The sequence below is a fragment of the Xiphophorus maculatus genome, chromosome 4 (genome assembly GCF_002775205.1).
Source record: "Xiphophorus maculatus strain JP 163 A chromosome 4, X_maculatus-5.0-male, whole genome shotgun sequence".
NCBI classification, from domain to species: Eukaryota; Metazoa; Chordata; class Actinopteri; order Cyprinodontiformes; family Poeciliidae; genus Xiphophorus; species Xiphophorus maculatus.
The window spans coordinates 12996058-13019872 of NC_036446.1; the positions used below are offsets into that span (position 1 = coordinate 12996058).

Sequence of the window (23815 nt, forward strand, 5' to 3'; positions counted from 1 at the left end):
CTTCTTCTTCCGGTTAGCGCCGACGAGCAGCCCGGGGGACGACACGGAGCTAAAGCTAACTTAATTTCGGCTCCAGACTGCGGTCAAATGCAAAGAACGACCAGTGTGTAAGTCGACTTAATAGTGTGGTTATTTTAAACGTCGTTAAATGATAAAACCAACGTTTTCACTGTGACTTAAAGCGATTAGTTATTGCGGCTTCGCGTTGGCTGCTGTTAGCTTTGCGGCTAACGTTGGCTAGCTGGTGAGTTTCACTGGGTTAACGCTTTAAACTCACCCTGCTGGGAAGCCGTTAGCATCGACACGCCATATAATCTTAATTATGGCGATAAACGTTTAGAAAAGTGTTGCAAAACATTTAAGACTGTAAATATGACCAATAAGAAACGCTCGCTTTTGGTGCCACTGCTATATAATTGTTTCGTATTGCTGGTGTAAAGAGTCTGAAAGAAAAATTGTGTCTCTGTTTGCATTTTCAGATGAGGGTTAAGGAAGTAAAGGACGAGGCGCTGGGATTGGGTGTTTTAGTGGTTTTTGTTGCATTGATATCCTGCTGCTTGGAGACACCTGCTGCGTGAAGAGCTTCAGATTAGCTTGACTGCCTGCTCTCGGGTGGCAGTGTCACAGAAATGGACCAGAACAACAGCATACCGCCCTTCCAGGGGCTGGCCTCCCCTCAGGTAAGAGCTCAGATTTATCTCCATAAATTAGAATATAATAATAATTTTAAAAAAAAAGACTGATTACAGTCACATGTCATTTTGATGACTGTTGATTACAGAAAACATAATAAATTCAGTTTCTCTGACTATTAGAAAATTATATAAGACCAGTAAAGATTCTAACTTGGCCTTGTTTTTTGTTTAATTATTTTGTATATTTCAAATATCTTCCAGTTCTAGTTTGAAATGTTCATTGAAATTTAAAGTTTATCGATCTTTGGGAATGTGCTCTTGTGTAATTTTGACATTGTATTACCTGAAAATTGTCTCAAAACAACATTATTATCGCTTTTCGGAATAACTTGCCCAGCAAAGTGTGATATCATGACAGGCCTATATGACATACGGATAAACTTTCCTTTTTCTTGACATTTCAGTTTTTTATGTGGTTGCTGTAAAACAGGTGTTTAGGTTTTAAATTCAGTTTTGTAAACTCACTGTTTCAGATGGTGCTAAAAAACAAAATTTAACTCGAAACATACAAAGTATCAGCGTGTGATTTTGTCTAATTGCTTTGTGCATCTACAGTTTAATACTCAATTACAGAAATGTATATTTCAATAGAATCTACCCCAGAATTGATTTCTGTAACATTCAGGCACTAATGTCCCGTCTGTGTGATGACGTGTGTCCTCGTTCAGGGTGCCATGACCCCCGGCATGCCGATGTTCAGTCCCATGATGCCTTATGGCTCGGGCCTGACGCCGCAGCCTGTGCAGAACACAAACAGCTTGTCCATCCTGGAGGAGCAGCAGAGGCAGCAGCAGCAGCAGCAGCAGCAACAACAGCAGCAGCCCAGTGCAGGTAACTGTGATCACTCAGATAAAATTAATCAGTTCATTGCTCACATGGGTGCTTGAAGTCCTTGACTATGCTTTGAAATCATTGAGGGGTTTTCAAGGTTTGGAAAATGTTTGATTTCTGTACAAAGTCCCTGAAAGTGCTTAATATTTAAACTGCAGTTTGGTAATAAAGTGCAATCTAACACCCAAGTAAAAGCTTAAATTTATTTACAGTTGAAAGCAGATATTTTTATACATCTAATAAAAACTCAGACACATTTATAGCAAAATTATTTATATTTATCAAATGCCAGAAAACTTAGAACATTGTTAGAGAATTTTTTTTTTGTAACTTTGTTTTTTGTGTTTAATTTGAGCAGTTTGGTCTTAAACCTTAACATGATTCATTCAGATTCTTTCATTGTTATGAATATTTACTGATGGCTCAATAACTTATTGATCTGTGTGGTTGAAATAGAGGTTGGCTTGTATCTTAAATATGAAACAATATTGTTTAAATTGGCAGACTTTTTTGTTAAATTAGTATTTTGTTTATGTAAGGGAGACATTTAAGAACACAAAATGTTAGATTTTGTTTATCTTGTGATACTGTAGATCATCACAAAACATTATTATTGAAACTGTCTCTTTTTTTAAGCTTTTATCTCCAGTGTGGTGCTGGAAAAGTTTGAAAACTTACCTTGAAAATGCTTGAAAACTTTATAAACCCTGCAGTTTGGTTTATTATTAAAGCCTTAAATCCTTGAAACTTCAGGCCTTCCAGGAACATCGGGGCAGACGCCTCAGCTGTATCATTCCCAGACGGCGGCGGGTTCGACCACCACGGCGCTGCCAGGAGGCACCGGGCTCTACAGCACTTCGATCGGCCCCATGACCCCGCTGACCCCGGCTACTCCTGCCTCGGAGAGCTCAGGCATCGTGCCGACGCTGCAGTACGGCTCGTATTCACCTGATTTACATGATCAGATCTTGAATTTCTGGTCTTCCTGCTAAATGCTACCTTGGTTTTATTCATATCTGTTGGTGTGAACTGTTTTCTCTCTAAGCTCAGTTAGTGTTTGTTTCTGTTTTCATTTTCTGAGTTCATTTATTTCAGCTTTTTTTTCCTGTTTGTGATTAGAAACATCGTATCTACTGTAAATCTGGGCTGTAAACTGGATCTGAAGACGATTGCCCTGAGAGCCAGGAATGCAGAGTACAACCCCAAAGTAAACAAACCCAAAGTTTAAACATTCAATATGACTTTCTTTATCATCAGCATGTTGAACATCTTCACTGAATCTGTTTAACCCTTTCCACAAGAATAACCAAATGATGTGAAACCCTTAAATAAAACCCAACCACTGTTATCTTTTAAACAAGCTAAATTGTTAATTTTCCAGCGTTTTGCTGCCGTCATCATGAGAATAAGGGAGCCCAGGACTACAGCGCTTATCTTCAGCTCTGGGAAGATGGTCTGCACCGGAGCTAAAAGGTCAGAATCCAACAAACGCAATTTATTTTTCAACACTTTAGTGGTGACATCTTTCCAGCAAAACAGTCCGCTCACATTTCTCTTCTATTTAAATGTTTGTGTTGCTTTCTGTGTCCCTCTCTCCAGTGAGGAGGAGTCGCGATTAGCAGCCAGGAAGTACGCTCGCGTTGTGCAGAAACTGGGTTTTCCTGCCAAGTTCCTGGACTTTAAGATTCAGAACATGGTGGGCAGCTGCGACGTGAAGTTCCCCATCCGGCTGGAGGGATTGGTGCTCACACACCAGCAGTTCAGCAGGTTGACTGGAGTTCGTTTGAATCAACACCCATTTATAAAGTTTCCACCCGTTTTAAATGAACTAAAACCGCCTTCTGCTTTGCAGCTATGAGCCGGAGTTGTTTCCAGGGTTGATTTACAGGATGATCAAACCCCGAATTGTCCTGCTAATCTTTGTTTCTGGGAAGGTCGTTCTCACAGGTAAGGACTCTGATAGCTGCAAGGATGGAGAAACATAGTTCATACTTGCATCATTGTCTCTAGTCCTACTTTTTTTAAACAATATATTTGAATTTTGAATATATGAAACATAGAAAATTAAACTCAGACAAACATTGACAATTCCCAGCCACAATGAACACTCAGGGTATAAAATAAAATTCAACTAAAAAAAAAAAAAAAAGAAACGAGGGGAAAAAGTATCAATGCTTAAAGTATATTTACACATGTATATAGATAAATAAAATAAAGTTTCAATCATTCAACTCTAATGCCTAGTTAAAGTGTTGCTTTCTCATTAGATTAGTTATTTGAATTAATATTAATCTTACTAGGTTCTGTTCTTTTATTTTATTCCATTTCGCTCAGTCATTTCAGTTTGGTTACTTTCCAAGGATTACATGAAAGATTTTCCATATTTTCTTAAATTTACTGGTTCAAGAGATAAACAGCCATTTCTTTGCCATGACTTGAGCTCAAAGTGCGACGCTACAGCCAGATTACCAAAGGACAGTGTTTAAAAATAATAATGAATAAGTGGCTTAAGACAAGGGCAGTAAAAAGATACCGGTGGAAAGTCTCAGGGTGAGTTGCAGAACAGAGGCGGTGAGCAGCGCTGCGCCCCACGCTGACTAACCGCATCTTAACACCTAAAATAAAATTATTCATGTTGGGCTCTACTGGTGGAAAGCAAATGTTTGTTTTTGCCAATGCAGCTTCTTTTATTATGACTCTCCATTACAAATATCCCTGAAATGTTATTAATGCACCTTTGATTTCCATGTGTTTTCCATCATTGGAAAACTTAAGAATTAAAAACGTTCAGAATCTGTAAATAACTCAAAACGTCCCCTGTAGACGTGTTAATTATTTCATTTTGGCCGGTCAAATGTACCCTTCACATTCGGAGGAACAAAGACAAAGAGTTAACTAATACTTTAATTTCAGGTTGTATATATTAAGATGTTGTGTTGTTGCGGGGGAATTTAAAACTAGACGGTCCGTGAGTTTATTAAATTGATTTAGTGGTCCTCGGTTTGAGTAACGCTGATCTAGTCCTATTTTTATTTATGTTTTATGAGTCATGTGCCTCAAACATGGAGAAATTAATTATTAATTTGTGTATTTGTTGTTGTTTTTAAAGGAGCCAAGGTGAGAGCAGAGATCTACGAAGCGTTTGAAAACATTTACCCCATCCTGAAAGGTTTTCGTAAAACTACGTAGAACCTGGAGTTATTTTATTTCCAGTCTCCCCAAGGTGGTTTCTTTTTATTTTTTAAGCTGCATCAAAGTGACTCATTGATGTTGAACTCTTTACATGGACTAAACGGGATGCTGTACACTGAGATCTCATCTGATTTTTATTTTTTTGTTTCGTTTTTCATCCCCAAGGAATTTTTAAACAAGATTTTAAGGGCCATCTTCCTACGTCTTGGTTAAAATCATTTCCATGTTTCCTGTAGTTTCAGGTTTTCAGTGCATCCTCACATCCCCGATTTGTATATAGCATTGTAAGAAAATGTAAGATATTGTTGACGATTGGAGAAGCACTCAGAAGAGGACTGTTCCTGGTTTCATTTTAAAATGTTTTAACTACTTTTCCATGCTGCGTTTTTAGCTCTTTCTTTGCTCACGTCTGAATTTTTGATACTTTGTGTTGAAATCGGCCAGCCTGATGTTTAAGTCTCCATCTTTGAATCCTGATTTATGTTTTTAGGTTTGATCCAACCCCAACCAAATGCTGAAGTCGGGTTCTGTATTTGTAGTTGCAGTAAAAGTGATTTAAACCAAGTTGTTGGTCCTGCAGCTTCTGGTCGTCTTCAAGTCAAATAGAGGGAATCGTTGTATTTACATAGAAATTTTTAATGGGTAAACTGGAGCAAAGCATATTTTTTTATATTCTAAATATAGAGAAGTGAGTGGAATCTTAAGGTGGGTGCAGATAATTCCTGTTTGAGCAAATAAGGACAACTTGGGACTCAAGGTTTAAATGTGAAGGAAAAATGCTGCCTAACATAAATATGGTGGCAAAATGTTACATATTTAGTATATAAATGTCTATTTTTGCCCATGTGAAAGTTTAGTTTGAGGATTTCCCCAATGTTGAAGACGTTCAAGTGAAATTTTGAGTTGTTTTCCTGCTTTGTGTCTGTTTTAAACACAGTTTAACTCTGCAGCCGTCTAAACGTTTTCCTGTCAACAAGCTCAGTGTTTGCTTCATAGTTTGAATCAAAGTCCCTGAATCAGATTTATGTATCGACTCGTTTTGCAGAATAGATCAAGAAATGTTTTCAAATCGTCTAAAGTTGTTAATGTTCTGCAACAATAAAATCTGTACATACCGCCTCCAGTTAAAGCTGCGTCTTCCTTTACAGTAACGCTCTATTTTTATTAAGTCACATTCTTATTAAAATAACTTAAGTGAATGAAACAATTGTTCATTTAATTATGGAAAACATGTTAAAGTTTGTGGAGGGGTTCACTAACCACGTCTGAGCCTGATTAGCATGAACTAGGCTAAAATATTTCAAAAAGCAAAACATGCCCTGATCTAAATAAATTCAAAATGGGAGAGAAAAGTTTTATTTTGTACGTCTAGCAGTTAGAAAATTTTTACAAATCGATCAGAGCCATTATCCAAAACTGAAGGCAGAAAATCCTGAAGAACAGATTTTACAGCAAGTTATATTTCCAATTTTAGTCTCTACCACTTACTTTTTTCCTTGAAAAAAAATAAAAATCTTTAAAAAACTCTTACTTCAATCATTCTTTGAGTTGACCTGAATTTAATTTTGAAATAAATAGCTGTAAAGCACATTTGTCAAACAAGATGGCAGTTATTATTCTGAAACATTGAAACCCAAAGTGTATATTAGATTAAGATTAAACAGAAAATTAATTTTGATAAGATCGATTTATCAGCCAGCTCTACCTGGATACCTAAATTATCACAACATATCAATTTGAAGCAAAGTTTTCAATAAAATGTTATAATTGTTTGCTTCATGGCTCCGTTAAATACTAGCTTATTTTATTTTTAAATTGAAATAAAAAAAAAATCTCAAAGGACTTGAAACTTAATTTGAGCACTCTATCTTCTGTTTTCTGCAACTATAACCAACATATCTATACTACGTGTTTCTATGCTGAGTCAGTTGATCTGCGCTGACGTCCTGTTTCCAGACGAACTCCGAGCGGTACTGGTCTCCATGGTTACAGCTAGCCGAGCAGGTGTAGACCGTAACGGTTCCCCAGTCGATGCTGGCTCCGGTCGAGTCCACGCAGAGGTTGTTTAACAGCTGAGGCATCACCTGGACAAACAAACGTACTGAGAACCGAGCCGGCTAGCTCTGTACCCGACCGCTAGCGTCTGTCCGGGTACGTTCGTGGTGCGTTTAAAGACTGCTCGGAAAATAACCTTACCGCAGCTGTAACGGCTGAAAAAAAGTGCCGAGGACGAAACGAAAACGAAAGGTGTTGTATCTATAATTTCAAATGATTCTGCGAGTTTTATAAACGCATTATATAGTTCCGGCTAGTTATAGTTTTTCCCTATTTATTACCACTTTTATTTATTTCAATAAACAAAAAAAATGTTTTCTCAATTTCAGTCCTAGTTGTTTTCATCCGCTATAATCTACACTACCGCGGAAAGGATTATCTAGATTATTCGTGATTAATTGATTATTGTAAACTAATTTAGCAATATATTAATGTTTACTTGAGTGTAGAGACTCAAAACTCAGAGCAGTAATTAAGGCAAAGTTGTACAAAAACTCTATTCCTTTTTTAGATTATATATATATATATATATATATATATATATATATATATATATATATATATATATATATATATATTTGTCTGACAACATGTTTGATTCAAAATTTGTCGAGTGGCGTAGTTTAGCTGTCAAAAAAAAATTACTAATCACTATTTGCTATCGAATTATTAATCCGTTAGGGCTGAGAATTTCATGTCAGAAGTATTTTTTAGCTGCAGATACATTCTTTGCAACAAATAATCAAGCGTTCACTGAAGAAATGCTGTTATTGCACAAATGCTTGTTTTCTTATTTAAAAGGGAATTGTTTAATTGCATCTTTGATTTATTTCTAATATTGTATGAAAAAGACAAAATGAAAAATCTGCGGAATGTGCCAGTTTTAAAAAAATTCAATTAATCGTCCAAAATAATTAATAGATTAACTGATAACTAAAATAATCATTATCTGCCGTTCTAAACTACATAGAAAATGCATGTAGAGATCTCATGGGGGGTTTCAACACCAGGACCCACCTGAAACTCAAAGGTCCTGTTGGCGCCGCAGGTGCATGGTGGGATCTCCTCCTCTGCAGGGACATGACTAGATGAGACCCAGAGGGGTCGGCCCCCTCGACTGTAACGAATCACCTGGATGTGAGAGACTGTCAGCGTCAGGCGTACACAGAGGGAAACAGAGGAAAAGAGTCTCCTGGCTGATTTAGCACCTGGTGCGGCTCTGAGGCGATCTTCTTCTTGAACCGCTGGAACACTTTGTTGTCTTCAGTCTCGTGCAACGCCATCTCCTCCAGATCTGCTTCTGCCAGAGCTAACAGGACAGCAGCAGGCAATTATTCACATCCGCAGTGTCATATATGAAATGATCTGCTTTTTGTTGCTTCAGACAGAGCTGCAACTAACAATTATTTTAGTTATCGACTGCAGATTTTTCATTTAACCACTTAATCCATTTTTATATAAATTGAAAAGATGTAAATAAACAAGGCAATTCTTTTATTGCCAAAAATGCTATAACCTTTAATGTACTCTTGATCATTTGTTAATTAATTGACTATTTTTTGCATTACCAATTAATAATTGGATAACAAAAGGTGAATAATAGGACAAAATCTGAGTTATGTGAAGCTAAACACTATGCCAGTAGAGAGATCTGTGTGGAACATATTTGCAGATTAAGATTTTTTTTTTTTTTAATTACATTTGAATGCAACATTTATATATTTTTGGCTTAATTAGTGCTTTACTTGCATCGTTCTTTCAGCAAATGGTCTTTTGAATAAAAAAAATACAGGTTTTTTTGCCTAAAGTGCAATAACGTTTAGTGAATGCTCGCTCATTTGTAGCAAAGGATGAATTTACAGATAAAAAAAATACTTATAACATCAATATGTGAAAAGCTCTCCATGCCTGACTTAACATGAATACAGTGTAGAGCTAATCTGGTGATTTTTTTAAACTCACCAATTAATGATTGGATAGCAAAAGGTTCTTAATAAGAGATTTTTGTGGGGCTGGTCCAATTATTAATATTTGTACAAATAATTTGAATTAAGTGAAGTTAAAACTGCCATGTGAATTAAGTAAGTTCTGGGTTGAACAAACAGCTGTGGAAAATATTAAGTCCACTTAAAATGATCAGTTTCTCTGATTTTACTCTTTAGGTTTATGTTTGAGTAAAATGAACATTGTTCTTTGAACTACTGACAACATGTTTCTGAAATTCCAACCAAAAATTTTGTTTTTATTATCAGAAAATGAGAAATGGGTAAAATAACAAAAAGATGCAGAGCTTTCAGACCTCAAATAATGCAAAGAAAACAAGTTAATATTCATTTAGAAACAACAATACTAACATTTTAACTCAGGAAGAGTTCAGACATCAATATTTGGTGGAATAACCAGGAGGTTTTCAGTGGGTTCAGTGCAGTGGGATCTTCATTTTTTACAGAGCTGTATTTATAGAAAACAAAGTTGTTTTTTTTTATTTAAAATGCAAAACGTACATATATTTTTTGTACAGTTTTGTCTCAATTACTCCTCTGCATATGATGTTCTTCAGCAAACAGCCTTTTTTGAGCCTGTATACTCCAGTTAGTGATTAAGCAATTACTAAATTAGTTGATTATTTCAATAATTAATTAATTACTATTAACCTGGTTAATTGTTTCAAACACGGTTGAAAACTTACTGTCAGATAAGGAAGGACCTTCAGTACTTTTCTGTTCTTCCTCTCCTCCTCCTCCTCTCTGTGCGTCGTCTCCTTCCTCCCCTCCCTCTTCAGGTTCAGTCACGAGCTCAGACTCGGGGAACAGGAAGGGAGAGGCAGAAGCCGAGGGCAGCGCTACACTCAGAGAGACACAGCAGCAGAGCGGGTCAATCCTCCAGGCTGGGGGTCGGTTCTGGCCTGCTGGGTGGACCTGTACCTGCGCTGAGGCACTCCTTCTTGTGGGAGTGTTTCCAGTGGACAGTCTGGTGGTGTTTACCACAGTAGGTCACAGTGTGGCAGCGGGAGCAGGCCTTGTTTCCAGGGCAACCACACACCCAGCACAGCTTGACTCCTGAGAGGGATAAAATGTTGTTGTCCTCTTTAGAGACGGTCTGTGGTTCATCATCTGGACACAATGGAGACAAATATTCCAGATGATGAAAATTTATTTGGGTGGGATTATTTCGTTATCTAAGGTACTGAAAAGATGCTAGTGCCTGAACTTTTGACCCTTATTCAAAGATGATCTTTTACGATTCCTTCAACCTTGAACTGTAAAATTCGCTGTAATACGAAACACTATAAGAGATCTTTCCTGCCAAAAGCCATCACCATCTTCAATAACTCTGAAGAGTCTGAATTAATGGGCTACAGCAACGTGTAATTTCCCTTTGGGATTAATAAAGTATTTCTTGAATTTAAATAAGAGGTCTAAGCGTCCGTTTCATGAGACTTTTAGAAAAACATAGTGTCTTTAGTCAGAGGCTTCTTCAAATACACTGTAATACAGACTGTTACAGGAGATCTTTTGCCCACAGCCATCAACCTCTGTGTTTTGAAGAATTTTAAATTAATATAAGTTACAACAACGTTTAATTTTCCTTTGGGGAAATTAAATAAAGCATTTCTGTATTTGAATGGGCTGTAAAAAAAAACACATTCATTCCATTTTTTTAAAATCACAAAATCACTCTTAGATAATAAGAGTTTAGTCTGCTAAGTTCTGCCTATTTTGAGCTCCTTTCAGAATGAGCTGTCACTTTAAATCCAAATAAGCTGCTGCTGTTGGCCACAACCCCCAAATCAACATTTACACTTGCTCATGAAAATGGCGGCACACAAAATGTGCAATGGTACAACCACCTTTGAAGTAAGTCAACTAGGAAACTTTTCTCTTTTCCAGCAGCAAATCGTAACAGCGCTTAGAGCGGTAAAACCAGCTGACAAAACCTACTGGAGCTCCCTTTGAGTTGCTAGGTAACGGGATAGCGCCGGCTGGGGTTGCTAGGTAACGGCAAAATGTCCGTAGAATGACTCGGCATTTAAAAGGCAATTAAGACGGCTCATTTTCATTCCAAAACACGCAAAAAGGCCCTAATTTTCCAATGTAGTTTCCTAACAACACCATAAAAACTCAAAAATCTTTCAAACAAACCTGGAGGAGGGTCGTAGGAGTAGAACTCATTCTTCCTGGGTAGCTGACTTCTGAAAACTGACGTGGAGGAGAAATCATTCAAAAAAAAGCTTGGAAATGGCACTGAATAAACCAACAGTGGCACGAAGAGAAATTCAGCAAGAAGCGCCGACTTGTTGAACGCGGAGAAAGTGAGAAGTGGTAAAATAGAAACGTTGTAATAACGGCAGCAGACACCTTTCAAGCAGCGGCTGTCGTTGTGGGAGTAACACTCAGGAGTTTTGCAGCAGAACAGGAAAAGCGTTCTGTGGAAACTTCTGTCCTGACCCGAAATGGGTGCGTAGACCTGCAGAAACGACCACATGGTACAATTCAACACTGAAGAGAAAATGACATGTTGGTCTCAGGAAAGCAAGAAGCCCTCTAAAGTTTTCAGGACACATTTTGCACTTTTTTTTTAATTAAACTGTGGAAACTTTTGACTGGACTATAAGCAACTTATGACGCTCCATTATTTATTCAGATTCTGGGAACTTGATTCCAAATGAAATGCAAAGTAGTTTCAAATAAAAAAAAAAGACTTTATTCAATTGAGCCAAAACTGTTTTTTATTTTATTAAAGTCTTTGTAGTAAGCTTCTTAAATTGTTTGGAAGTGGATTTCTATCAGCCCTTGTCTTGGATACACCTGTACACTGTGAATCTTCCGGAAACATAATAACCTCTCAATCCTGCACTTTTTCCTTCCACTTAACTACAACATGCTGTGATAGACTTCTTTAGCAATGACATGTGTGTTAATCACCAAAATGAACAAAAACACTTGAAATCTGTCACTGTGTATCAAATCTATAAAATAAAGAGTTTATCGTGACCATTTTCTCTCTGTTTAGATTAATCACAATGTTTCTTTATGTCTAAATTAAATTATTTGTTTTATTGTTATTAGTATTAGTAATTCACTAATTAGTGCATACAATACAAACATTACAGACTGACAAACATAGGTACTGATCTACAAAATAAACAACCAAGTAATTAAGAGAACGACAACAACAAAAAAATAAAAACTAACAGCTTCTTTCTCTAAAAATGACAATAATTAACGAGTCTTGGAAGGTTTTACTCCTCCAGGTACCGACCTGCAACAGGAAGACCATGGGCAGCCCGCATTTCTCACACTCCAGATCCGATTGGAGGGGCAGGCCCGTCTGGCTGAGCCACGCCGGCTTCCCTCCGACCTTGCTGGGGAACTGCGGAGACTGAAGCCGCCACGGTTCTGCTTCTTCAAGGAAACCCAGAACCACCTCGGGAGATGACATACTTTTCAGTTCTAAAAACTAACTTAACCAAAACAACCCACTGACAACGAGAAGGCAAAAATTCCTCTTCAGAAATTCTCACAACACATGCTGATGCAACTGCAAAGGTTCTCCGTGAGGAAACACTAGCAGCGGTTTAGTTCCGCGGTGAACGGTTAAATTAGAATCGTCCACTAGATGGCGCCGTTGCCTCTCTTTATTTAGTGAAGATTTTAACAATCAAAATTAATCCGCACATCAAAAAGAATACTCATTTTATCACAGAAGTATTAATTAACCAAATTTGCTTAAATGTTGTATTTTTGCAAAAAAAAACAAAAAGAAAAAAACAAACAAAAAAAAACAACTGCTGGAAGTATTTGTGAAACAAAAAAACTGTGACTGAATTGTAAACAAAATTTCATCAAAGTTAACTTAAGTTTGATCTTAATGTTGCTGGATTTTGTAATTTAAAGTGTTTATAGAGTGTACGTTTTGTATAAACATCCGGCAAGTAAACACATGAGTGAAAGCCATTTTAGGTGAAATTTTGAGGGGAAAGTGAAGTGTTGGATGAAACAAACAAGCAAATAAACAAATATTAGATAAAACACACACACACACAAAAAAAAACACATAGTCTTGAAAATTAAGAAAGCTGTGTGGTTGGAAATATGGAAAAATCTTCAGATAATTATGAGCCAAGCGGCCAAAGTCCAAACAAAGACGGGTAATTATGCAAAATGTCTCTATTTAGTTCCAGGAACCCACTGTTCTCAAACTTTCTAATGTTTATGACAGGTGAAAAACAAAAATAAGAAACATCACAGTTATAGAACAAAACTGCATGAATCTTTGTGTAAAATTAAAGCATCTTTAGCAAAACAAACATAGTAAATGAATAATAAGAAAAGATTTAAAGAATTTTAAATCAAACCAAACTACTTCAACTATTTATAATCTAAGTACACATATAAACCTACTAGCTTAAATTTTGAGTAAGAATTAATTTCATACTGCAAGAAAATTGGGTTAAAAGCCACACAATTAAACAAAAAAAGTTATATCTTTCTTTTAGCAAGGCAAAAAAGCAAAACCCATGTTGTGTTATGAATCTTCAGTTGCTTAGAATGAATTACAGATTCTTCTTACTGCTATACTCTTACATTGAAAAAAATATTTTAAGAAGGTATTATTAAAATAAAACACATGATGTATGTTGTGTGTGTACCGTATCTAATTAAATATTTGACTTTTGTTTGTTTCACAAATACTTCCAGCTCAAAAGTTTTGCTTTGCACAGATGCTATGGAAATAAAGTTACACATTTTTTTGTTTAACTTACAACTTTTCACACTCAGCAAACCCACGTAGGCTCAGAACTAGCAGAATATGTCCAGTACTTTCTGTCTTTTTTTGTTGTAGTTGTAAGATAATATTCTGATCACAATTATGAGTCTGTTGTATAAAAATCAAACCAATCTTCAGCTGGCCTTAATTTAATCAGTAATTATTATTCATTTCTGGTGATGAGATAGAAAATAATTAGTCAAATAATGAGATGGTTTTTGTGGTAGACGTTCAATAATAATATATTTAATAAATAGTGACTGGATGATTCATATTTAAATTAATTAATAACATTTTTAGAGATAGATTTAGATGAATGAATTAGGGAACTCCTAGCAGAACGATACATTTTCCAGAAGTTATTGCGATAAATGATAATATTGTTGTTTTGAGACCATTTTGAATATCAATAAGCTTTAATTTAGGAAAGAACACTTAACTCTGGAAGATATTTTAAATATTCAAAATAAACAAACAAAACGACCAAAAACAATAAAAACCACAAACAACCATATATGTATGAAACGGATTATGACGTCATACATTCAAAATATATTACCGTAATCATCAAAATGGAAATGATCGAGAAATGATCAGAATGATCAAAATCATTTTGATTTATCATGCGATTAATTTAAATATACTGCTTTTTGCAACAGGCTTATTCACAACCAGAGTAAATGGGAGCGCGCGCGCGCACACACACACGCACGCACGCACGCACGCACGCACGCACACACACACACACACACACACACACACACACACACACACACACACACACACACACACACACACACACACACACACACACACACATACAGCACAGCACAGTGATGTCACGGAGGGGGAGTTTGATTTGGGACGGGTCTGTGCGCCGGACGCCTGGACGGACACTCACTGCAACTGAATGATAGTTAAATCTCCTCTTTTAAATCGGGATTTTGTGGTTAATAATCACCGAACTGCGTAACTCCAGTACTTCAGGTCCCCAGAGAGAAAAGTTCAGGCTGCTTTTTGGTTCTGAACCATGGAAGCCCAGAGGAAGCGGACAGCTTATCGCCACTAGACCCCGTGGAGGAAAAGAATGGACCGAGTGAAAACTGACCCGACCGAGGTGGACTGATCCCCGCCATGTCGCCCTCCTCTCCCTGCCAGGAGGGCTACAAGCCGGCGCCGGTGGCCCCCGCGCCGCCCGTCCCGCCGCGCAGGGTCCGGAGCAGGGACGAGGGCTCCGGAGGGAGGACGCGGCGGGCGGCCGTTCCGGAGAGGCGGGTGAAGTGTGTGCTGGTTGGGGACGGAGCGGTGGGGAAAACCAGCCTGGTGGTCAGCTACACCACCAACGGATACCCCACCGAGTACGTCCCGACGGCGTTTGACAACTTCTCAGGTAAAGGAGCAGAGCTGGGCAGAAAACTGGAAGAGTAGCGACGCTTCAACATATTTCTACTCAAGTAAAAGCAAAAAGTAGCCATCCAAGAAATTACTCAAGTAAGACTGAAAAAGTATTTGGGGGGGAAAAAAAGCTACTCGAGTAACCGATTAATCATTTAATATTTACAAATTACAACATCAGACAGACCAAAATATAAACTTATGTGGAAATGTTGGTATTTTAAAGACCAAAATTATTCATCTAAATAAAATAACAAAATCCAAAAAGAAAAAAAAATCTAAATCAGCTTCTTTTAGTATAAAACTTATGAAACTTTAACAAAATCTGTAGGTGTGTGTCTGTGTCTGGTGAATGTTTGGTTAAAACATCTCTGTACTTCATTCGGTGGGTAGAAAATCCAACAGTTTTACTCAAGAGTAGATATACTTTATAATAACGTTACTCAAGTAAAAGTAAAAAGTACTTTGGTACTACAAGCACTAAAGTAAATGTAACTAGTGGATCGAGGACAAACTTTATGAAGAATAATCTAATCTAAGATAATCTGTTTTTATTTTACATTTGGCTGTAATTATTTAACAAATACTCCAAACACCTCAGTGTCTCTGTAAACATAAATGTGAATTTAAACGCATATCATAACTCTGTTAATAATTATGGTATATTATTTTTTATCTTATGATATTTGGATTTAAAGTTCATTTCTTTAATAAAACTTTTCTATTTTTGGCTTCATTTGAATGATTTCTGTGTTTCTGCTCAGCCGTGGTGTCAGTGGACGGACAGCCGGTGAAGCTGCAGCTGTGTGACACAGCAGGACAGGTGAGTGAAAACACACACACACACACACACACACACACACACACACACACACACACACACACACACACACACACACACACACACACACACACACACACACACACACACACACCGCCTTACAGAAGTATTCAGCTTCTTCGCATTCGTCTCATTATAACCACAAACTCTAACATTTCTAATTCATCGCTCTAAAACGGACGTAGACGAAGTTTTCAGATGAAAATCTTAAAAGTGTGGCATGTTTTTAACATCTGTATGTATTTTAAGCACTTTAGCTTATCACCCAGTGAGAATAGGTTCTCACTTGGATTTAGGTTTGGACTTTGACTAGGCCGTTCTAACACATAAAAGCCTTAAGTCTTTTGCAGCTTCTAACAGGTTTTCTTACAGAATTGCGCCAGCCGTGTTTAATCTCATCCATCTTACCTTCAACTCTGACCAGAGGCAGAAAAGCAACCCCTCAGCATGATGCTGCCACCACCATGTTTTGTGGTAGCGTCTTCCACACAGTATCAGTGACTGCTGTGGCTTTTTTTTTTTTGTTTGCTTTTCTCTGACTGAGACTAAACTACTCAAAGGTGGATTGTTTATTAATTAGGATTGTCAGTTGTTCACATTGGATTTTATTTTTGGGCTTTAGAGTAAAGGGGGCTGAATACAAAGACATTTCACATTTAGCCAGCCGCTATAAATTAATCGCATAATAAATTTAACTGAGCTCAATAATTAATATTTCTTTGAACAGGAAGTTTGTCTACAGAGATTTGGTTTCGTTTATTGTTTTGATTGTGTGTGGTTTTTATTTTATTTATTGTTTTTGATAATTGTGTTTATCTATTTGGATACTTAAACATCTTCTAGCTCCATAATTAAGTGTTCTTTACAAAAGCTTATTGATATTTGAAAGGGCAAGCTTGCATTATTTTACCATTATCATTATATTACTTGAAAATGTTCTCAAACAACAATTTTATCATTTATCGCGATACGTTGTGGGAAAATGTATTGTCCAGCAGAATTTGTTATTGTCACAGTCCAGTCACTTTTTTAGGTTTATCAATCATGTTAATAAGATGTTTGATTTTCCTTTCACTACTAAAGAATCTAATCAAATCTCAATAAAACAAGTTAAACTTTAGTGTTTGAATGTGACAAAATTCTAAAACAAATTCAAGATTTTATAAATGTGCTGGACTTTATTGTGTTGTTGGGCGGTTATTGTGTTGTTAGAGCTTACATGGCACCCATTTATGGGTTTTTTCCATTTTAAAGTTTTTAAGGTTTGGTGCTATGAAACAACACAGGATGTGTGTGACCCGTAAGGGAAGGGATTTTAAAAAAAGTCTGGAGCTGAAATAGGACACTGTGAGGTTGTGCTTTCGGATGGTTTTCCCCGTCTCGTCCACCGGGACGTTTTCACACAGTGGCAGATGAGTTTTCCTCTAGTTTTACTGCTAGAGAGCAAACAGAGCTGTTCATTGAAACCAAGTGTAGTGGAATTATAAAATGTCTTAAGTGAGGTCAGTCCTTGTCCAGGAAGCTGTGTTTGATGGGTCTTTCCCTGGAAAGAAAACAATCCCTCGTAGGCAGGAAGTGATGTCATTTTGTCCACAGCTGCAGCAGATTGTCTTTAGAAGATAGTAGAAGATCCATATCATGTGGGACAAGCAGCTTCTGGTTGGAGGTTATGAAACCGCTGTTCTCGGCTGAAGGAAACTCAGATATGCCCGGCATGCCGAGCTTCACGTGTTTGATAAGAGAAACAAATACTTTAAAACTCACAGGGGGAAATGAAGAGCTTTAGAAATGAAAAGAAATCCTTCCTAGTCGATGATGGCACAAGAGTTTAATCTATCAACATGTAAATACAAGATGTATGCACAGAAATAAAGGGAATAAACAATATTATTATCACAAATATGACCACAGATGAAGAAAGGATGAGGAGGAAGAGTTTTTGAGAGACTGCAAATCAAATTTAATCATCTATCAATAAAAAATATCATGTTGTGGCTATCAATTAAGTATTTACATTTCTCATACTTCACACCATCTGAAGGTTTGAGATCAGTCTAAATTTCCCTGGTTTTTCATTTAGCACAAATTTATATCAGTTACATCTCTTTTTGCGCCTCTAAGCATTTTATTTTGTAGCAACGGGGGAAATGGAATTGAAAAGGCTGTTCTATTACATGCAGTTTCAATTAAATACATTGAAATGTGTGATTTTAATTTCACAAAAATGCAGATCTAGAAGATGCATGCTGACCTTTTTGCCTGAATTTCTGTCATTGAACCAAAGTTTGCCTGATGTGGTTTGGTTTCGTCCCGTCTGTCCTCCAGGATGAGTTTGACAGGCTCCGTCCGCTGTGCTACACCAGTGCAGACGTCTTCATGCTGTGCTTCAGCGTCGTCAGTCCCGCCTCCTTCCAGAACGTTCCAGAAAAATGGGCCCCAGAGATCCATAAACATGCCCCCTTCGCTCCCCTCGTCCTGGTGGGGACACAGTGCGACCTCAGAGAAGACGTCAAGGTACGCAGTTTTACTCAAACGATAACACAACAAGCAAAATACTGCTTCTAATGGTATTATAGTTAAAATATAAACACATCCGGATGAGAACTGGAAGCCTCTCTAGAGTTGCAAAAGCCTGGAAAATAGATTTTTGGGTAGCCTGGTAAAAAACAGCCCTTGTCCAATGCTTTGCTGAGTACAGAAATAGTTGTTTTTTTGGAGATGTGAACTACAGGGACGTATGAGGCTCATTGTAAATAGCAAAAAAAATCAAATAAAATTGAAGTCAAAAATTGCTAGAAAACAAACTGAAGTTTTGAGATTAATCTCAGAAATGTAGAAACAAAACTGGAACTTTCTGAATTTGAAAAGTAAAAATTTGCTAGAAAATAACTCAGACATTTTGACATTAATCTCAGAATTTGTTTTCAGAAAAAAACTTGAAAATTTCCCAGTTTCTTCCTAGAAAATGTCAGAATTTTTTGCCAGAAAGTTACTCTTTTAAATTGATCTAAGACGCTGTCATAGTGATCTCTGTTGAAGTTTTAAATTTTACCCAATTGCTAACATTTGTCCGTCACGTCTTTAATGCGCCAGATCAACGCCAAGAAGCTGAATGGATATTCCCTGAGCTGTAAACAACTGACCTCCACTGCGAAGAGAGAAGTGTCCGTCCAAACATTATTGTTAATTCAACATTTGGAAACAAAGCCAACACTGCCACTGGTTAAACTACAGGCAAACTACAATTCTAAGTCAGCGCAGAAAATCAAAGTCATTGTTCACAACTTCTCCTTCTGTTCGCTGATTGGTTGAATTCTACTGGAGAAATCAGTTTCAGTGGGAGAAAGTCCAGACGGAGTAGTGAAGCCAGTTTTCAGGCAAAGTTTTTTTTTGGTATGTAGGCAGAGGAAAGGCTTTAGCTGCTCAACTAACTCGCTCACTCTCTGGTTACCTAGCAACTCACTCATTCTTTGGTTACCTAGCAACAGCCTGTTGAGTAACTGGTTCCGCCACTCTGCCTTATAACTGCTTAAAAATAAAAATAAAAACTGTAAAACTGGCAGTATCTCAGATATTTAAGACAAAAAAACTAATCAATAATTATCAATATAGGCAATGCTTATATTATGTGAGTCATGTCGTCCATTGGAATTTGCATTGTCAGTTTTTAGCCACATTTAGCATTTTGATTAAAAGGTTGTTCCTTCCTCAGGGCTTGTCACAAACTGTTGTGGTTCTAATGTGACGAAATGTGGAACAGTTTGTGGAGTGGGGATAATTCTCCAAGGTAACTGCTGTCGACTCCTTCCAGGTGCTCATCGACCTGGCGAAGTACCGGGAGCGGCCCGTGGACCCTTCGGATGCCCGGGACTGTGCCATGGAGATCGGAGCCGTGGCCTACATGGAGTGCTCCTCTCTGACCCAGAAGAACCTAAAGGAGGTGTTCGACACGGCCATCCTGGCCAGCCTGCAGAAATACGGCTCACGGAAACGCTCGAGAGGCAAACAGAAGCACCGAAAAAAGGCGAGGCAGACCCCGGACAAGGTGAAGAGTCTGTCCAAGTCCTGGTGGAAACGGTACTGCTGCGTGGCGTAGAGCAGACCTGGGACTGGATCCGGCTCTGATTCTGGGCTGGAGTTTTAAAGAAAACTATATAAAACCCTGATTGGAACGTGGAATATTGTGGATGAGATTTACTACTGAGCTTTGAGTCGCCTGGAGGATTCTCTGGTGTTTATTCACTTAGACTGGTTAAACACCAGTTCTGTTCTGGGACCAGTAAAAGATGTGACAGAGTCATATCCAGGTTGCTTTTCTCTGGATTTCTGGTCCAAAAATACCAAGGAAAAAATAAACAAACAGACAAAACAACCTGCCTTTTTATGCATCCCAGAGGAAAACTGGAATCTTTGTTGGATGTAATTATTATAATCGATGATCTAAGCCAAACAACACGCTGTCAGCTGACTGTAAATTGTTCCCAATTCTGGACTGGTTTAAAATAAGATCAGAAAGAGCTGCTGAGAGAAAGAGAGTCGCCCTCAGAGCAGACTTTGTTACGGAGGATTTTACGACCCAGACAAGATTGCCAGACGCACATGAAGTCAAAACAAGTCCGTCCTGACTTTAATTCAGAGCCATTGTTACTCTGATGAGAGGACTCGTTGAGTAACCACATCCTGATTTTACACGTTCAGTTTTGATTATGAATCAGCTTTTTGTTTGGTCTTAAACAGAACAATTTGTACCAAATTCAGGCTTTATTTTTTTATGCAAGCGCTCAAATCATATCTAATCTTGATACGAACTCATGCACATTTTTGTCCTATCAGAAGACACAAACTGTTCCCGCTTTGATCAAAACTGAGATTTCCAAACAACCCACATTCTTTATATCTTTTTTTTTCTGTAGCAGCAAACAAACTATTTCATGTCTCTACGTTGGAAGGTAATTTATCATCTTTTCCTCTCAAACTCATCAGGACTGACAGTGAAAACAGAGCGATGCCGGTTCAGGTTGGTTAGCTGTGAAAACGGGATCATTTCTTCTACACGTGTTTGACTTGTAACTTAAACAAAGTGGTTTCAAACATTTCCACTGCTATATGTGATTTATCCTTTCAGACTTGACTATGAGCGTTTGCTGAATCAGATCCTCCATGGTTAAATCTAAAATTAGCTATAATTAATTCATAATGCATTTGGCTATCTTTGTTTCTTAAGAAAAATCTATTTTCTCTGTTATATTACTGGATTTTATTGTTAGTTACTGACACTCTGTCTATAACGCATAAATAATCTATAAACCTGGTGTTTTTCTCTTTCTAATATTTCATCAACTTTCTAATATTTCATCAAATGAAAACCACAAACTTTAATGTTTTCTATTTTTTGCGACAAACCAAGATACAGTGATGCATCGATAGGAAGAACAAAAGTAAATCATCGTTTCAGTTTGTTTCAACAGATGAAAATCTAAAAAGTGCGGTGGGCATTTGTGCCTAGCTCCTCTAAGTCAATAGAGGGGATAACAATGCATCAAAAGACGCAAATAAACAACTTGTTTTTAAATAAAAAGGCAAACATTTTATTGCCTGAAATGCGATAATAGCATTATTTTACTTGTAGCAAAGGATGCATCTGCAACTAAAAAAATACAAGCATGTGAAAAGCTCAGCCCTTTTAAATCAACTTAATATCAATGAAATGTAGCTGATCTATTGACTATTTTTTTAATTAATAATTGGACAGCAAAAAGTGATTAATATGAGATTTTGTTTTACAGAATTTGAACCAGGTGAAGCTAAACCTGCCACTTGAATAGTTCTGGGCAAAACATATTTACAAATAAAAGTTGTTGTTTTTTTTAAATCTTAAATGCCAAATGTATATATTTTTGTACAGTTTTGGCTTAATTACTGCTGTTTCTGATGCAACTCAATGGGTTCACTGTGTCGATGTTTAACTGCTGATAGCAAATGCTTTGTGTGTTGCAGGGAGAAAAGGCATAATAGGTTATTTGTCTTGTGGAGCTAACTGGGCCAAAGGTCACACACTCTTATGATAGCTGGCATTTCCTGTGTTAAGTTTAACAAGTTAGTTTTGTATTTAATTCACTCCGGTTTAAACGTCTTAGCAGAACAGTGGCGTTAATCATGTTGTTCTGTCTTGTCTATCAGCAGAAAACGCCTGACTTGTATTTTAAAATGACCTTAAGATGAGATGCTCACGTTATAAACTTTTAAATACTGTGATCCCGTAGATTCTGCTTTATTTAATCACCACAGAAGCTACTCTGACCCCAACTGATAATAGTTAAGCAATGCAACGCGCTACAACACTGGCAAAAATTCATTTGTGATGCCAACTTATGAGGCTATGAAAGGTTAGAGGGTTTCCCTCGTTTTGACTTCTTCTCAGGTGGTTGCTGCAGCGCTGGAGCAGGATGACAGACGAAGGGCTTCGTAACGTAGAGCAGATGGCTATCCGAACGTGGAGACAGAAAACAGATGTGATGAATGTTGGGGTTTTTCTGTTTTGTTGAAAGTAAAGCATGATTATTCTTTGTTGCTGTTGTTGAGGTTTGTAGAACTATGTGAGAGCTGAAACTTCATAAATCTGTGACTTTGATTTACTGGGTGTTGTTGTGACGGGCCTCCGCTGTACGTATGTTTAATACGTGACTCAGAGACGCGGCGTCAGCCAGCTGCTGTTCGGTCTCATTGGATGTGAAGCAAAGAAACACAAAAATACACATAAATACGTCTGATTTAGGGCACAAAATGAAACTGGTCATTGTATTCATCTATGTCCAGGGCCGAATTTAGAAGGATAAGGGCCCGGGGCTAGAGCCGGTTTTGGTACCCTATCCAAAAAACACACACAAAAAAACAAGCATCTTACACATGGAAATTACAGGTGATGAACGGTTAGGCCTATACATCAACAGGTTCAAAACCTCCCATGTGAGATGGACCCATGATTGTCCCACATAGATGCACTACAAGTTCAGAATTTTCAAATGTTTGAGTTTTGTATACATTAACATTAATATCAATCAAAAAAATACCAAAACAACACACTTCAGATGGGCTTATGAGTTTTATATAAGCTACAATGTAAAACATTAATTCATTACAAAAATCTTTGGGGCGTCCAAAACATGGAGCCCTGGGCTACCGCCACTGTAAGCGCATTCTGAGTCCGTCCCAGTCTACGTCCTGTGACTGAGTTCAAACAAAAACAGATATCTAATCTGAGGACTTACAGATCTTACAGGGGCCACCAGCTCAGAGCCTCTTTCAGAAAACCAGCCGACCGCGGCCTGTGTGAACCACCACTCCTGTTTTCACTGGTTAAAAAACAAAAACAGACAATACGCTGCTGCAATCGGCTCATCTCAAGCTTGTCGTCAACCTGAAAATATCAGTAAAAGGAGGATGTGTTTGTACAGATCTGTTATACTCTGAGAAATAAAGAATATTTGTAATAAAGACGTGTGGTATGTTGGTACCAAGAGCTGAAACCTGTTGAGGAGGTTGATTTGTAGCACCAATGATATAGAAGGTAATAAAAGGCAAAAGATATAGAATAAAATTAAGAAATAAAAAATAATTAAAATGAACACAGAAAGTAAGATTAAAATACAAATTTAAAACACATTAATAGGTGAGATGGTTAATGTTTTAAATGATTTAAAGGAACTAACTGCACATCTCAGTTTCTTTAATTCTAATCCTGGGAACACTACATCAACAAGTCTGTTAAAAACTAGAAAACTAAATGGTTCATGTCTGCGAAGCAACTCTGAAATATATTTACACTCAAGACATACAGTGATTTAATAACTGCTGTAATTGGATACATTTTCTTGGTTTTGGTCAGGAATGTTTACTGGTTTATGGTGATTAGCTAAATGCTCTCTAACCTTAAATCTGCAACTTTTGCCTTTTTGGAATCAAAAGTTTTAATACACTTTAAGCTGGGAGAAGTTAGAGCTGTTGAATAAAAGTGGCCCAAGATTAGAGCCTCCCA

At 37.4% G+C, this 23815-nt stretch overlaps 3 protein-coding genes across 4 annotated transcripts; 2 read left to right on the top strand and 1 right to left on the bottom strand.

The window, feature by feature from the left end:
* On the top strand, positions 1-5837 carry tbp (TATA-box binding protein). The gene is made up of 9 exons (XM_005804211.3): positions 1-107; positions 480-680; positions 1364-1526; positions 2280-2457; positions 2646-2733; positions 2908-2999; positions 3126-3293; positions 3379-3473; positions 4636-5837. Exons 2-9 carry the CDS (start codon positions 630-632, stop codon positions 4713-4715), a joined length of 915 nt encoding a protein of 304 aa, XP_005804268.1. The 5' UTR covers positions 1-107; positions 480-629; the 3' UTR covers positions 4716-5837.
* A 214-nt stretch (positions 5838-6051) lies between these two features.
* pdcd2 (programmed cell death 2) lies at positions 6052-12502 on the bottom strand. 2 transcript variants are annotated; one of them, XM_023332357.1, is made up of 8 exons: positions 12036-12502; positions 11132-11240; positions 10916-10972; positions 9698-9832; positions 9463-9615; positions 7982-8082; positions 7791-7904; positions 6052-6802 (listed from the first exon to the last, which is right to left on the bottom strand). In XM_023332357.1, exons 1-8 carry the CDS (start codon positions 12213-12215, stop codon positions 6623-6625), a joined length of 1029 nt encoding a protein of 342 aa, XP_023188125.1. In that variant the 5' UTR covers positions 12216-12502; the 3' UTR covers positions 6052-6622. The 2 variants fall into 2 exon arrangements, with proteins under 2 accessions (XP_023188125.1, XP_005804267.1); XM_005804210.3 differs by having other exon boundaries at positions 9698-9886; positions 12036-12501.
* Positions 12503-14387: 1885 nt separating this feature from the next.
* On the top strand, positions 14388-23274 carry LOC102230811 (rho-related GTP-binding protein RhoU). Its single transcript, XM_005804238.2, has 4 exons — positions 14388-14934; positions 15704-15762; positions 18106-18294; positions 19592-23274. The coding sequence occupies exons 1-4, from the start codon at positions 14679-14681 to the stop codon at positions 19874-19876; spliced, it is 789 nt and encodes a 262-aa protein (XP_005804295.1). The 5' UTR covers positions 14388-14678; the 3' UTR covers positions 19877-23274.
* The last annotated feature ends 541 nt before the right edge of the window (positions 23275-23815 follow it).